The sequence below is a fragment of the Camelina sativa genome, chromosome 4 (assembly GCF_000633955.1).
Source record: "Camelina sativa cultivar DH55 chromosome 4, Cs, whole genome shotgun sequence".
NCBI lineage: Eukaryota > Viridiplantae > Streptophyta > Magnoliopsida > Brassicales > Brassicaceae > Camelina > Camelina sativa.
The window spans coordinates 9,244,128-9,259,496 of record NC_025688.1 but is presented as its reverse complement, the minus strand read 5'-3'; the positions used below and the strand labels follow the sequence as shown (position 1 = coordinate 9,259,496).

The 15,369-nt window shown below is 37.8% G+C and overlaps 3 protein-coding genes across 4 annotated transcripts; 2 read left to right on the top strand and 1 right to left on the bottom strand.

The window, feature by feature from the left end:
- Window positions 1,611–2,925, top strand: LOC104780152 (uncharacterized protein At5g39570-like). The gene is made up of 2 exons (XM_010504630.2): window positions 1,611–2,182; window positions 2,301–2,925. Exons 1-2 carry the CDS (start codon window positions 1,694–1,696, stop codon window positions 2,724–2,726), a joined length of 915 nt encoding a protein of 304 aa, XP_010502932.1. The 5' UTR covers window positions 1,611–1,693; the 3' UTR covers window positions 2,727–2,925.
- On the top strand, window positions 4,929–8,496 carry LOC104780151 (uncharacterized protein At5g39570-like). Of its 2 annotated transcripts, XM_010504629.2 has the most exons (3): window positions 4,929–5,282; window positions 7,533–7,753; window positions 7,872–8,496. In XM_010504629.2, the coding sequence occupies exons 1-3, from the start codon at window positions 5,015–5,017 to the stop codon at window positions 8,295–8,297; spliced, it is 915 nt and encodes a 304-aa protein (XP_010502931.1). In that variant the 5' UTR covers window positions 4,929–5,014; the 3' UTR covers window positions 8,298–8,496. The 2 variants fall into 2 exon arrangements, with proteins under 2 accessions (XP_010502931.1, XP_010502930.1); XM_010504628.2 differs by lacking the exons at window positions 7,533–7,753; window positions 7,872–8,496 and adding an exon at window positions 5,622–6,246 and having other exon boundaries at window positions 4,932–5,503.
- On the bottom strand, window positions 9,269–15,236 carry LOC104780150 (transmembrane emp24 domain-containing protein p24delta11-like). The gene is made up of 4 exons (XM_019244378.1): window positions 14,991–15,236; window positions 9,853–10,062; window positions 9,684–9,760; window positions 9,269–9,454 (listed from the first exon to the last, which is right to left on the bottom strand). The coding sequence occupies exons 1-4, from the start codon at window positions 15,234–15,236 to the stop codon at window positions 9,310–9,312; spliced, it is 678 nt and encodes a 225-aa protein (XP_019099923.1). The 3' UTR covers window positions 9,269–9,309.

Genomic DNA, 15,369 nt, shown 5'->3' with positions numbered 1-15,369 from the left:
AAGCATACTTGCATCTTGTGTCATTTGTAGATACATCATTTAGCTTAGAGAAACCTTCAACCCTATTTCCCGTGATTAAAATTGAAATCAGTGAATAAGTTTCAGGAAAGTTTTCATGAATTTGCAACAATGGTTCCTTAATCTTCAAATGTGACTAAGAAACAGATCAATACAAGAGCAACAAACAGCAAACATGTAACAATCACAACTTTTCCTACTAACACAAAAAGGTGAAAATGACTCTCTCTATTACATTTAATAGACTTCTACTCCTCTAAAAGAGGAAATTGAAGTGAAGCTAGTGATTAGTGTCTACAAGGAAGTATAATGTACACAACCTTGAACATGAAATTCCATATCCATATACTATGAAATCATATAATCACTACTACTGATGCTTTGGTTTTATTAGCAAGAAAAAAAACTCACCACTCTAATTTTCTTGAAAGAGAAATGACTTGACCAATTGTTCATGTTAGACTCCACTCAACTCTACGCTTCCCCTGTATATGTTATCAACTAACCTAAATTTCCAGAAGATACAAACAAATCATGAATAATAGACAAATAATCCTAGATATTGTATTGACATGGTAGAGGAAACATCCAATTACATTCAAAATCAAATTTACTGTTTTTACAAAAGGTAGTAGAAGTTTTGGTAAATACGATCGATCTGTTCTAAACAATGGAGCAAAAAAACAAACCTTCGTCACTCCCGTTATGGGATTTATCGTTGTTGAAGGTCACAAAACAGAAAATTCCCCAAATCCAACACTAACTAAATTATTCAAATTAAAATTAGAGATATACATATTTGGACCTGGAAAGCTTGAGCTATCTCTTCTTTCTGAACCAGAGTTCGAAGATCTCTTTGGTCCTTAGATTCATCCTTGGGTTCCTCTTCAATATCGGGAACACAATTGCTGATTTCACTAACTTCGGCTTGATGGCTCACCGATCCGATTGGGTTCGCCGGTGGAATATTTGGAATCGACAGAGAGCGAGGAGTGAGAGAGAACAAGATTATTGCAATCTCATGATTTTGACGAAGGTTTGTTTTTCAATCTCATTATTGCAATCTCATGAGAGAACAAGATTATTTTTAATGATATACAAATTTGTGCTAAATTTAGAATATTTGAATATATATGTTAGTTTTGGAACAAAAACTTAAATGTGTGCTATTTTTGTCAATTGCCTCTTTTAAATTATAGTAATTTTTTGAGTTATATAACCCAATTCCCCTATATTATTTGTTAGTTATTTTTTTTTTGCTACTCACCTAATTCACCCTGCGTTATATACACCTCCTTATATTAAAATCCTCTCAATTATTTTTTTTATCAACTACAAACGATAAAAACCTTTTCATTTTCTCTCTTTTATTCTAGTTATCATTTATTTAATTGCTTCCCTTTTCATCCAATCATCCATTATCTTATTTTAACTATAATGTAATGTTTGTTAACCACAATCGCACCAGTGTTTTTAGGACAATAAATAAAGATACTTTGACTTAAGACAAATAAAGATATATCCACGTGGCATCCATTGACTTTTCGTACCTACGTAGTAGTCGCCATGTAAACAGAGAGAAACCAAAAATACTCATAACCTTTCGTTTCAGAGATCCAAAAAAAAAAAAAAAAATCAAAGAGAAGGAGTGAGTACGAAACTCTACAAAAAAACGATGCCGTATTACACCAACGACGACGATGACGTCGACGATTTCGCAGATTACGATCCGACGCCGTATAGTGGAGGCTACGACATCACCGTAACGTACGGCCGTTCGATTCCGCCGTCCGACGAGACTTGTTACCCTCTCTCGTCTCGCGCCGGCGACGCGTTCGAGTATCAGCGACCTAATTTTTCTCTAAACCACGATCCTCCTGCTTATGAAGACCAAGCTCTTAAGACCGAGTACAGTAGCTACTCCCGACCCGGACACGGTGGATCTGATTTTAGCCGGAAACCTAATTCTGGATATGGCGGAAGGACGGAGGTTGAGTATGGTCGCAAACCTGATTCCGGCTATGGAGGGAGAACGGAGGTTGAGTATGGCCGGAAAACTGAATCGGAGCATGGATCTGGCTATGGTGGGAGGATTGAGACTGGTTACATGAATCCTAGCCATGGAGGTCACAAGGATGGTGATGAAGATGGTCACAAAAAACATGTGAGTTTGTGAAATTGAAATTAGAATTTATATACTCTGCATCTAGATCTCATTGTATGTGAAAATGGTTTGTTTGGATGAGTTTGAAACAAATGGTTTCTTGAAATGTTGGTGGCAGAGTGGGAAGGAGAAGGAGAAGAAGAAGGATAAGAAGAAAGATGGTAATATCTCTGAAGATGATGAGTTCAAGAAGAAGAAGGAGAAGGAGCATTACAAGAAGGACCATCATGATGATGATTATGATGAGAAGAAGAAGAAGAAGAAAGACTATGGTGGTGATGATGATGATGAGAAGAAGAAGAAGAAGAACTATGATGATGATGATGATGATGAGAAGAAGAAGAAGAAGCACTATCATGATGATGATGAGAAGAAGAAGAAGAAGGATCATTCTTATGATGATGATGATGATAAGAAGAAGAAGAAGGACCATAAGGATTATGATGATGACAAAAAGAAGAAGAAGGACCATAAGGATTATGATGATGACAAGAAGAAGAAGAAGAAGGATAAGCACCACGGCCATCGTGACGACGATGACTAAAAAGGCATTCTTGAATTTGGATTGCATTCCTATGACTACTAAAATAAGTAACTAAGCACACTTCTCTCTACGTTTATGTTAATTCTTGTTTTGTTTTTGCTTCGCATTTGTGCTAACTTCGATAAGACCTCAACAAGTCATATGAAATATGTGTAGTGTGTTTTTTTCTAGTGATGTCGTTTGGTTTAACGAATCCCCCTATTACACTTTCTGACCCGTATATGGCCTACTTGAGGACCCTTTCACCTGCAAAGTAACGGGTTAAGTTATCTACCGGACCAGCCCTTATCTGTCCATGGTGTTTAAAATTGCTAAGAGACTGACATCAACACCAATGATTCAGAGCATAAAATAGGCCCGACCCGCGGTATGCCTAGCGTGAGAGGACTAAGGCTCCTTTTTGGTGTGTAATACAAAACAGAACCAAATCGAGAACAGAGAATTTAAACCACAAGCAGACTTGTTTTGAAACAAGAACCACAATCATATTGATATCAAATAAATATTGTCGGCGCTTATTTACCGAGAAAATACTTTATTTTGGGTGGTCAGCTAAAACACCTACTGAGCTATGCTTAAATTCNACATATATCCAAAGCATACTTGCATCTTGTGTCATTTGTAGATACATCATTTAGCTTAGAGAAACCTTCAACCCTATTTCCCGTGATTAAAATTGAAATCAGTGAATAAGTTTCAGGAAAGTTTTCATGAATTTGCAACAATGGTTCCTTAATCTTCAAATGTGACTAAGAAACAGATCAATACAAGAGCAACAAACAGCAAACATGTAACAATCACAACTTTTCCTACTAACACAAAAAGGTGAAAATGACTCTCTCTATTACATTTAATAGACTTCTACTCCTCTAAAAGAGGAAATTGAAGTGAAGCTAGTGATTAGTGTCTACAAGGAAGTATAATGTACACAACCTTGAACATGAAATTCCATATCCATATACTATGAAATCATATAATCACTACTACTGATGCTTTGGTTTTATTAGCAAGAAAAAAAACTCACCACTCTAATTTTCTTGAAAGAGAAATGACTTGACCAATTGTTCATGTTAGACTCCACTCAACTCTACGCTTCCCCTGTATATGTTATCAACTAACCTAAATTTCCAGAAGATACAAACAAATCATGAATAATAGACAAATAATCCTAGATATTGTATTGACATGGTAGAGGAAACATCCAATTACATTCAAAATCAAATTTACTGTTTTTACAAAAGGTAGTAGAAGTTTTGGTAAATACGATCGATCTGTTCTAAACAATGGAGCAAAAAAACAAACCTTCGTCACTCCCGTTATGGGATTTATCGTTGTTGAAGGTCACAAAACAGAAAATTCCCCAAATCCAACACTAACTAAATTATTCAAATTAAAATTAGAGATATACATATTTGGACCTGGAAAGCTTGAGCTATCTCTTCTTTCTGAACCAGAGTTCGAAGATCTCTTTGGTCCTTAGATTCATCCTTGGGTTCCTCTTCAATATCGGGAACACAATTGCTGATTTCACTAACTTCGGCTTGATGGCTCACCGATCCGATTGGGTTCGCCGGTGGAATATTTGGAATCGACAGAGAGCGAGGAGTGAGAGAGAACAAGATTATTGCAATCTCATGATTTTGACGAAGGTTTGTTTTTCAATCTCATTATTGCAATCTCATGAGAGAACAAGATTATTTTTAATGATATACAAATTTGTGCTAAATTTAGAATATTTGAATATATATGTTAGTTTTGGAACAAAAACTTAAATGTGTGCTATTTTTGTCAATTGCCTCTTTTAAATTATAGTAATTTTTTGAGTTATATAACCCAATTCCCCTATATTATTTGTTAGTTATTTTTTTTTTGCTACTCACCTAATTCACCCTGCGTTATATACACCTCCTTATATTAAAATCCTCTCAATTATTTTTTTTATCAACTACAAACGATAAAAACCTTTTCATTTTCTCTCTTTTATTCTAGTTATCATTTATTTAATTGCTTCCCTTTTCATCCAATCATCCATTATCTTATTTTAACTATAATGTAATGTTTGTTAACCACAATCGCACCAGTGTTTTTAGGACAATAAATAAAGATACTTTGACTTAAGACAAATAAAGATATATCCACGTGGCATCCATTGACTTTTCGTACCTACGTAGTAGTCGCCATGTAAACAGAGAGAAACCAAAAATACTCATAACCTTTCGTTTCAGAGATCCAAAAAAAAAAAAAAAAATCAAAGAGAAGGAGTGAGTACGAAACTCTACAAAAAAACGATGCCGTATTACACCAACGACGACGATGACGTCGACGATTTCGCAGATTACGATCCGACGCCGTATAGTGGAGGCTACGACATCACCGTAACGTACGGCCGTTCGATTCCGCCGTCCGACGAGACTTGTTACCCTCTCTCGTCTCGCGCCGGCGACGCGTTCGAGTATCAGCGACCTAATTTTTCTCTAAACCACGATCCTCCTGCTTATGAAGACCAAGCTCTTAAGACCGAGTACAGTAGCTACTCCCGACCCGGACACGGTGGATCTGATTTTAGCCGGAAACCTAATTCTGGATATGGCGGAAGGACGGAGGTTGAGTATGGTCGCAAACCTGATTCCGGCTATGGAGGGAGAACGGAGGTTGAGTATGGCCGGAAAACTGAATCGGAGCATGGATCTGGCTATGGTGGGAGGATTGAGACTGGTTACATGAATCCTAGCCATGGAGGTCACAAGGATGGTGATGAAGATGGTCACAAAAAACATGTGAGTTTGTGAAATTGAAATTAGAATTTATATACTCTGCATCTAGATCTCATTGTATGTGAAAATGGTTTGTTTGGATGAGTTTGAAACAAATGGTTTCTTGAAATGTTGGTGGCAGAGTGGGAAGGAGAAGGAGAAGAAGAAGGATAAGAAGAAAGATGGTAATATCTCTGAAGATGATGAGTTCAAGAAGAAGAAGGAGAAGGAGCATTACAAGAAGGACCATCATGATGATGATTATGATGAGAAGAAGAAGAAGAAGAAAGACTATGGTGGTGATGATGATGATGAGAAGAAGAAGAAGAAGAACTATGATGATGATGATGATGATGAGAAGAAGAAGAAGAAGCACTATCATGATGATGATGAGAAGAAGAAGAAGAAGGATCATTCTTATGATGATGATGATGATAAGAAGAAGAAGAAGGACCATAAGGATTATGATGATGACAAAAAGAAGAAGAAGGACCATAAGGATTATGATGATGACAAGAAGAAGAAGAAGAAGGATAAGCACCACGGCCATCGTGACGACGATGACTAAAAAGGCATTCTTGAATTTGGATTGCATTCCTATGACTACTAAAATAAGTAACTAAGCACACTTCTCTCTACGTTTATGTTAATTCTTGTTTTGTTTTTGCTTCGCATTTGTGCTAACTTCGATAAGACCTCAACAAGTCATATGAAATATGTGTAGTGTGTTTTTTTCTAGTGATGTCGTTTGGTTTAACGAATCCCCCTATTACACTTTCTGACCCGTATATGGCCTACTTGAGGACCCTTTCACCTGCAAAGTAACGGGTTAAGTTATCTACCGGACCAGCCCTTATCTGTCCATGGTGTTTAAAATTGCTAAGAGACTGACATCAACACCAATGATTCAGAGCATAAAATAGGCCCGACCCGCGGTATGCCTAGCGTGAGAGGACTAAGGCTCCTTTTTGGTGTGTAATACAAAACAGAACCAAATCGAGAACAGAGAATTTAAACCACAAGCAGACTTGTTTTGAAACAAGAACCACAATCATATTGATATCAAATAAATATTGTCGGCGCTTATTTACCGAGAAAATACTTTATTTTGGGTGGTCAGCTAAAACACCTACTGAGCTATGCTTAAATTCATTTAACGGTTTTGATTGCATGGAGATTTTTCAGCATTAATGGAGAAAGTTGGATCTTTTAAGTTTTATCTCAACATTATTTGGTTATAGATCTCTTCATTCAAACGATGAATGACCATTTATTGAACTAAATCTTAAACTTCATCAGAAACTCTGCTCTGCTAGGTTTGTATTTATGTTATATCCTCCTAATTTTTTTAACACTAAAAGACACTGTAATAAATCAATTTCACATGCCTATTATGTAACAAACAGAATAAAAGACCTCAAGATTGGTGGACTCTAGTCTAACAAAACAAAATGCAAATTTTTTCAGTTTCTCAAAATTCGAGATTAAGAAAATAAATTGGTTTAGTAAGTAAAAGAAACCAAACCGAAATCACCAAAATCTTTTAAACATAATAAAACAGAAGCAACAACATGTTTTGATCATAGGAGCTTTTTCCTTTCCAAGAATGACTTGAGGTGCCATAGTTGTAAACCGGCGACGGACAACGTAACCGCCAACGACAATATACTTAGTGCCGCCATTCTTGAATTCGTTGATCGGTTCAACTCTTGCATTTCACGCTCCCTGTCACAGTTTCACATTACACATTATAAACCACAACAAACTGACTTATCATTTTTATGATCACTACATCATTGTTAATCGAAATTCTCAACAATCTCACTGGTCTACTGTCTACATCAGACGAAATGCAAGCTCACAACCCAGTTTGCAACAGTTTGAGTGGTATGTTACATATATATATTAATTGGAATAAAATAAAAACTACTCATTTATAGACTTGGCTATGTACCTCTCTCGGAGCTGAAACATTTCTTCATGTATAGTTTCTGTCACGTCAAGTAACTTCCTCACCTCAACCTCCAGCATCTGGAGATTAACNACGGTGGATCTGATTTTAGCCGGAAACCTAATTCTGGATATGGCGGAAGGACGGAGGTTGAGTATGGTCGCAAACCTGATTCCGGCTATGGAGGGAGAACGGAGGTTGAGTATGGCCGGAAAACTGAATCGGAGCATGGATCTGGCTATGGTGGGAGGATTGAGACTGGTTACATGAATCCTAGCCATGGAGGTCACAAGGATGGTGATGAAGATGGTCACAAAAAACATGTGAGTTTGTGAAATTGAAATTAGAATTTATATACTCTGCATCTAGATCTCATTGTATGTGAAAATGGTTTGTTTGGATGAGTTTGAAACAAATGGTTTCTTGAAATGTTGGTGGCAGAGTGGGAAGGAGAAGGAGAAGAAGAAGGATAAGAAGAAAGATGGTAATATCTCTGAAGATGATGAGTTCAAGAAGAAGAAGGAGAAGGAGCATTACAAGAAGGACCATCATGATGATGATTATGATGAGAAGAAGAAGAAGAAGAAAGACTATGGTGGTGATGATGATGATGAGAAGAAGAAGAAGAAGAACTATGATGATGATGATGATGATGAGAAGAAGAAGAAGAAGCACTATCATGATGATGATGAGAAGAAGAAGAAGAAGGATCATTCTTATGATGATGATGATGATAAGAAGAAGAAGAAGGACCATAAGGATTATGATGATGACAAAAAGAAGAAGAAGGACCATAAGGATTATGATGATGACAAGAAGAAGAAGAAGAAGGATAAGCACCACGGCCATCGTGACGACGATGACTAAAAAGGCATTCTTGAATTTGGATTGCATTCCTATGACTACTAAAATAAGTAACTAAGCACACTTCTCTCTACGTTTATGTTAATTCTTGTTTTGTTTTTGCTTCGCATTTGTGCTAACTTCGATAAGACCTCAACAAGTCATATGAAATATGTGTAGTGTGTTTTTTTCTAGTGATGTCGTTTGGTTTAACGAATCCCCCTATTACACTTTCTGACCCGTATATGGCCTACTTGAGGACCCTTTCACCTGCAAAGTAACGGGTTAAGTTATCTACCGGACCAGCCCTTATCTGTCCATGGTGTTTAAAATTGCTAAGAGACTGACATCAACACCAATGATTCAGAGCATAAAATAGGCCCGACCCGCGGTATGCCTAGCGTGAGAGGACTAAGGCTCCTTTTTGGTGTGTAATACAAAACAGAACCAAATCGAGAACAGAGAATTTAAACCACAAGCAGACTTGTTTTGAAACAAGAACCACAATCATATTGATATCAAATAAATATTGTCGGCGCTTATTTACCGAGAAAATACTTTATTTTGGGTGGTCAGCTAAAACACCTACTGAGCTATGCTTAAATTCATTTAACGGTTTTGATTGCATGGAGATTTTTCAGCATTAATGGAGAAAGTTGGATCTTTTAAGTTTTATCTCAACATTATTTGGTTATAGATCTCTTCATTCAAACGATGAATGACCATTTATTGAACTAAATCTTAAACTTCATCAGAAACTCTGCTCTGCTAGGTTTGTATTTATGTTATATCCTCCTAATTTTTTTAACACTAAAAGACACTGTAATAAATCAATTTCACATGCCTATTATGTAACAAACAGAATAAAAGACCTCAAGATTGGTGGACTCTAGTCTAACAAAACAAAATGCAAATTTTTTCAGTTTCTCAAAATTCGAGATTAAGAAAATAAATTGGTTTAGTAAGTAAAAGAAACCAAACCGAAATCACCAAAATCTTTTAAACATAATAAAACAGAAGCAACAACATGTTTTGATCATAGGAGCTTTTTCCTTTCCAAGAATGACTTGAGGTGCCATAGTTGTAAACCGGCGACGGACAACGTAACCGCCAACGACAATATACTTAGTGCCGCCATTCTTGAATTCGTTGATCGGTTCAACTCTTGCATTTCACGCTCCCTGTCACAGTTTCACATTACACATTATAAACCACAACAAACTGACTTATCATTTTTATGATCACTACATCATTGTTAATCGAAATTCTCAACAATCTCACTGGTCTACTGTCTACATCAGACGAAATGCAAGCTCACAACCCAGTTTGCAACAGTTTGAGTGGTATGTTACATATATATATTAATTGGAATAAAATAAAAACTACTCATTTATAGACTTGTCTATGTACCTCTCTCGGAGCTGAAACATTTCTTCATGTATAGTTTCTGTCACGTCAAGTAACTTCCTCACCTCAACCTCCAGCATCTGGAGATTAACATATTATAAACTTAACAACAATAAGTTATACACGAAGAAACTATAGTTATGTTTTAAACACATATATATTGTTATGTTACGTTGATTTGGCCTCTTTTGGCAATGGTGGTCCAATCTTTAGCCTCTACGCCACTTTTCCACTCGAAATCAACCGCGAATTTTGCCACAGGTCTATAACCTGGAGCAACAAAACACGTCATGTAATCCCCGGTTTCATCTGCCGTGAACACGAACTTCCCAGACTCTACATTCTCTGCGTGATGATGGGTTTTCCCTTTTGGGGACGTCACCTAGATATACATACATATATTTATATACATCAAACGTGATTTCTCCATCAAATGAATCATAGATTATAATCCTCTCGATTCATAGTTAGTGCTTACAGTGACAAAGAGTTTGTGAGAAGGCGGAAGATGTTGACCTTCGTTTGGATTGACGATGGAATAAGTTCCAACCGTCATGTAATTAAATTTGATATCATCGGAGATACATTTGTGGATACCTGATTCCATATCCAATCTCGTTGATTCTCCTTTCCGCATCATCATCGTCGTCAACGTCATCATTGTAATGATCCATTTTAACGTCGTTGTCATGTGAATCTTACATCTTGATGGTTGCAAATCCATCTTCCAGTTTTCAACAACAATGAAAATTTGGGATTTGTTAGAAAAAAAATAAAATATTATGAAGTCTTGTTTTGGTTTTTGTCAAAATTTCTTACATTTGTTCCGTGTAACAAGGAACTGATGAGTTTAAGTTTAGTTTGCTAAAAAAGGTCAAAGGGACTATCACTTTACACTTGTGGTTACAAAAAAACCTCGTCCACGAGTTTTGTGTAATAGACGAGTAATGCAAAAATATTCTCACATTTTTGTTTGTGGATTTAGATATGGTAATAAAATTAGTTCGACCCATATACCCAAATACTGTAATGAAGTTAAGGAACCACTCAATAAATAAATGAATAAAAAAGTTAAAGATATTCGAAAAGTTAAAATGAAAAGTAAATTTGCGATTTGGAGTTTTAAAAGTTATACTTTAAAAATATTTTTGTCAAGATGCCTTACTAGTTGTAAAAGGGTTTCTTGTCTATTATGTTCGACCACTCACGCTTTATATACAAATGTGTACAAGAGATATTCATATAACCTAATACAATCTATTAAACCGACTAACAAGGTCCAAGTATAATACAGCCCAACACCCCTCCCTCAAGCTGGAGTGTGAAGATTACAAACACCCAGCTTGTCAAGAAAAAAAATCAAACTCTTTTTGTCCCAACGTTTTAGTCAAGATATCAGCAAGCTGAGATGCAGAAGAAACATGCTTCGTAGCAACCGTCTTACGTACGAGTTCATCCCGGATAAAGTGACAATCACGAACAATATGCTTAGTACAAGCATGAAACACAGGATTTGCAGCAAGTTTAATAGCAGATAAACTATCTGAATGAAGAATCGTGGGAGGAGTACAATCAATGCCAAGAGCGGGAAGCAATCCACGCAACTAGAGAATCTCACTAACAGTTGAGAAACACGATCTTGCTTACTAGTCATCCAAGACACGGGCGAACCACCAAGCTGAACAAACCAGCCGGTGAGAGAGCGACTAGTGAGAGCACACTTACCCCAATCAGCATCACACCAAGCAGTAAGAACCAACAGAGTATGCGCTCGAAGAAGTATCCCTTGACCCGGACTATTTTTTAAATAGCAAACAACACGTAGAGCAGCGGTCAAAAGAGCCGGTTTGGGAGCAGCCATAAACTGAGAGAGAATGTGAATAGCATAAGATAGCTCAGGTTGAGTGACACCTAGATAAATCAGCCTGCCCACCAAGCGGCGATAACGAGTTGCTTCAGAACCAACGAGAGTTTCACCTTTAACCCAATCAAGACGATGGTTCTGTTCCAGCGGAAATGAAACATGTTTGACACCCATTAGACCGGTTTCAGCAATAATATCAAGAGCATATTTCCGCTGACATAAATAGATACCTGACGGACTACGCGCAACCTCAATACCCAGAAAATAACTCAGCACACCGAGATCCTTCATGTGAAAACAGGAGCTTAAGTAAGCTTTGAACTTGTTGACAACATGAATCGAGCTTCCCCTGATAATCAAGTCATCTACATACACGAGAACATGAAGATGAGTGACCCTATTTCCGAATATAAAGAGGGAATGATCAGAATCATTTTGCTGAAAACCATAAGTCTCCAACGCTTGACTCAGTTTGGCATACCAACATCGTGGAGCTTGTTTGAGACCATAAAGAGATTTTCGCAGACGAAGTACCTTATTGGGATTACTGGACTGAAAACCTGGTGGAAATTTCATATAAACCTCTTCATCAAGATCACCATGAAGAAAAGCATTATGAACATCCATTTGATGAACCTCCCAATTCAAAGATGCCACTTGTTGAAGAAAATACGAACCGTGACAATTTTAGCAACAGGAGCAAAAGTTTCGTTATAGTCAAGACCCTCAGTTTGATGATTGCCAAGAACTACAAGCTGCGCCTTGTACCTTTGAAGAGTACCATCGGCATTAAACTTGAGACGAAAGACCCACATACAACCAAGAGCTTTCTTCCCCGGGGAAAAATCGTCAGGGGTCCATGTTCCTGTATCCTCACAAGCAGTTATCTCATCTTTTATAGCAAACCGCCAATTTTCATCTAAAACCGCCTCTTTGAAAGATTTTGGTTCAGTTCCAGCCGTAATTGCAAAAAGAAATGCTTGATAGTTCTCGGAAAAACTTGCACTCGACAAGTAATTATCCATGGGATAAGGAGTAGCCGATGGATAGGGGTTGGCGAGAACGGTGAAAGCATAATCAGCCAACGTAGTTGGAGATTTCTTTTTGCGCTTACCACCTGCAAGCGACTGAGAAGAGGCAGTTACAACAACCAGAGATTCCGAAGGAGCTGATAGGACTGGGGCAGGTACAACAACAAAGGATAAAACAAGAGAAGAACTATTAAGAGGAGGAACAACATAGTCTTTAAGAAGCACAGAGGGCAATTTCTTTCGATGACCTCTGCCTAACAGCTCGGGTAGCCCTGGAGACGAAGAAGACACACTGTCGAGTTGTGAATCGACTGAGTCAGAAGATGAGGTATCCAATGTCGACTGAGGAAGCGAGGGAGGATTCAGAGTAGGCAAATCGCGAGTCTTAGAAACCAGATCGTTCGGTGTCAAAATGGGAACTGGCAAACCAGCTGTAGACGAAGACGGAGTTACTGGTAAAAATTCATCATCAAGAACAACATGAGGAGGTGTGTCTGCAGATGCCAGGACGGGTAACGAAGGAGACACAACAAAAGGAAACTCCATTTCATTGAAAATTACATCACGTGATACAGAGACAACCCCTGTCTCGAGATTGTAAACGCTCCAACCCTTTTTACCAAAAGGGTAACCAAGAAAAACTGATTTCGAACTACGAATAGCAAATTTATCACCACCACGTTTATGGTTATGAACATAACACAAACATCCGAAAACGCGAATATGTGTCATTGGAGGCGGATGTTTATAAATCAGCTCAAAGGGAGTTTTGCCGTTAAGCAAATGTGTCGGAGTACGATTTATGAGATAGCCAGCTGTGAGAGCACAATAGCCTCAAAATTTGAGTGGAAGATGTGCATGAAACATTAGAGCTCTAGCGACATTAAAAATATTGCGTTCAACACAACCGTTTTGCTGAGGAGTCCCGACACAGGATGTCTCATGAATAATCCTTTTTTCCGTAAAGAAATCGGAAAGACATACAAATTCAGAACCATTGTCACTGCGAACTGTTTTCACATGAGCCGAAAATTGTGTCTCAACTAATTTAAGAAAATTCTTAAAATGGCGGGGAGCATCACTCTTAGAAGGAAGAAGATAAATCCATACAGCATGAGAGTAGTCATCAAGAATAGTAAGAAAATACTGAGACCCACAAAGGGCAGTCGTCCGGTAAGGACCCCAAAGATCACAATGTATGAGTTCAAATGGGAAACTCGTCTTATTATTACTCAAAGGAAAAGAATCATGTGTTTGTTTTGCTTTAATACAAATGTCACAACTTTGAGAATCAAAACCACTATGACTACTTAAATCAGAAAACTGCAACATTTCCATGGCTGTAGAAGATGGATGACCCAACCGACAATACCAGACATCAACAGACACCGAGTGGGCCTTGTAAGCTGCTGCAACGTCCAAGCCTCTAAAGAAATACAGCCCATTTTGTTGTTCACCGACTCCAATCAGCATCTTGGTAATGCGGTCCTGAACAACACAAAGCCGGTCAGTAATTTGCAAAACACAACCTCTATCACGAGTGAGCTGTGAGACTGAAATGAGATGACACTGAAGTCCATCAACAAAATAGACTTCTTAAAGATTCAGTTTGGTGCCAAATGAAACACGACCATGTTTAGTAGCGGTGGTGAAACGACCATCCGGTAGTTTAATTAAGACCGGTGCCATATCACAGATATCAAACAAAAACTCAAGTGTTCCTGTCATATGGTTAGATGCACCAGTATGAATTATCCAAGATTCAATGAAAAACTTACCAGATAGCCGCTTAGTAGGAGGAACTTTTCGTTCTTCAAGCATATGAACTAAAAGCTTCCATTGATCGTTAGTAAGACCACTAATACCAACACGATCTGCAGCAGTTAGAGGTGCTTGTTGCACAGGCAAAGTAGAAGTGTTAAGACCAAAACCAGAAGTGAAACCACTGGTTGATGCAGCGACGTGATTAACATGAGCAGCATCCAAGCCTTTGCTTTGCATTGATCCGATGGCAGCAGTATGAGGACCACGACCCGTGACATTACTCGATGAATTTCCTTTGGAGAAATTATTCCCACTCTTAAGCTTGGTCTTATCCAGACACCAATGTGGATAGCCAATACGCTGAAAACAGTTTTCAGCAAGATGCCCAATTCGACCACAGTCTGAACAGGTGACAGAAGAACCTCTGTTTTTGACAAAACTACGAGGAGGCCGAGAGGCTGTTTGAACAGCAAAACTCACACCGTCTGTCCTCTCATCATGTANAGACTCTACATTCTCTGCGTGATGATGGGTTTTCCCTTTTGGGGACGTCACCTAGATATACATACATATATTTATATACATCAAACGTGATTTCTCCATCAAATGAATCATAGATTATAATCCTCTCGATTCATAGTTAGTGCTTACAGTGACAAAGAGTTTGTGAGAAGGCGGAAGATGTTGACCTTCGTTTGGATTGACGATGGAATAAGTTCCAACCGTCATGTAATTAAATTTGATATCATCGGAGATACATTTGTGGATACCTGATTCCATATCCAATCTCGTTGATTCTCCTTTTCGCATCATCATCGTCGTCAACGTCATCATTGTAATGATCCATTTTAACGTCGTTGTCATGTGAATCTTACATCTTGATGGTAGCAAATCCATCTTCCAGTTTTCAACAACAATGAAAATTTGGGATTTGTTAGAAAAAAATATAAAATATTATGAAGTCTTGTTTTGGTTTTTGTCAAAATTTTCTTAAATTTCTTCCGTGTAACAAGGAACTGATAAGTTTAAG

Coding starts and splice junctions, on each gene's coding strand:
- LOC104780152 (XM_010504630.2), top strand. CDS start 1,694: ATGCCGTATTACACCAACGACGACGATGACGTCGACGATTTCGCAGAT. Junction 2,183..2,300: donor AAGATGGTCACAAAAAACAT/GTGAGTTTGTGA, acceptor TGTTGGTGGCAG/AGTGGGAAGGAGAAGGAGAA.
- LOC104780151 (XM_010504629.2), top strand. CDS start 5,015: ATGCCGTATTACACCAACGACGACGATGACGTCGACGATTTCGCAGAT. Junction 7,754..7,871: donor AAGATGGTCACAAAAAACAT/GTGAGTTTGTGA, acceptor TGTTGGTGGCAG/AGTGGGAAGGAGAAGGAGAA.
- LOC104780150 (XM_019244378.1), bottom strand. CDS start 15,236: ATGGATTTGCTACCATCAAGATGTAAGATTCACATGACAACGACGTTA. Junction 9,761..9,852: donor CCAAAAGAGGCCAAATCAAC/GTAACATAACAA, acceptor GTTAATCTCCAG/ATGCTGGAGGTTGAGGTGAG. Junction 9,455..9,683: donor ATGTTTCAGCTCCGAGAGAG/GTACATAGACAA, acceptor AAACTGTGACAG/GGAGCGTGAAATGCAAGAGT.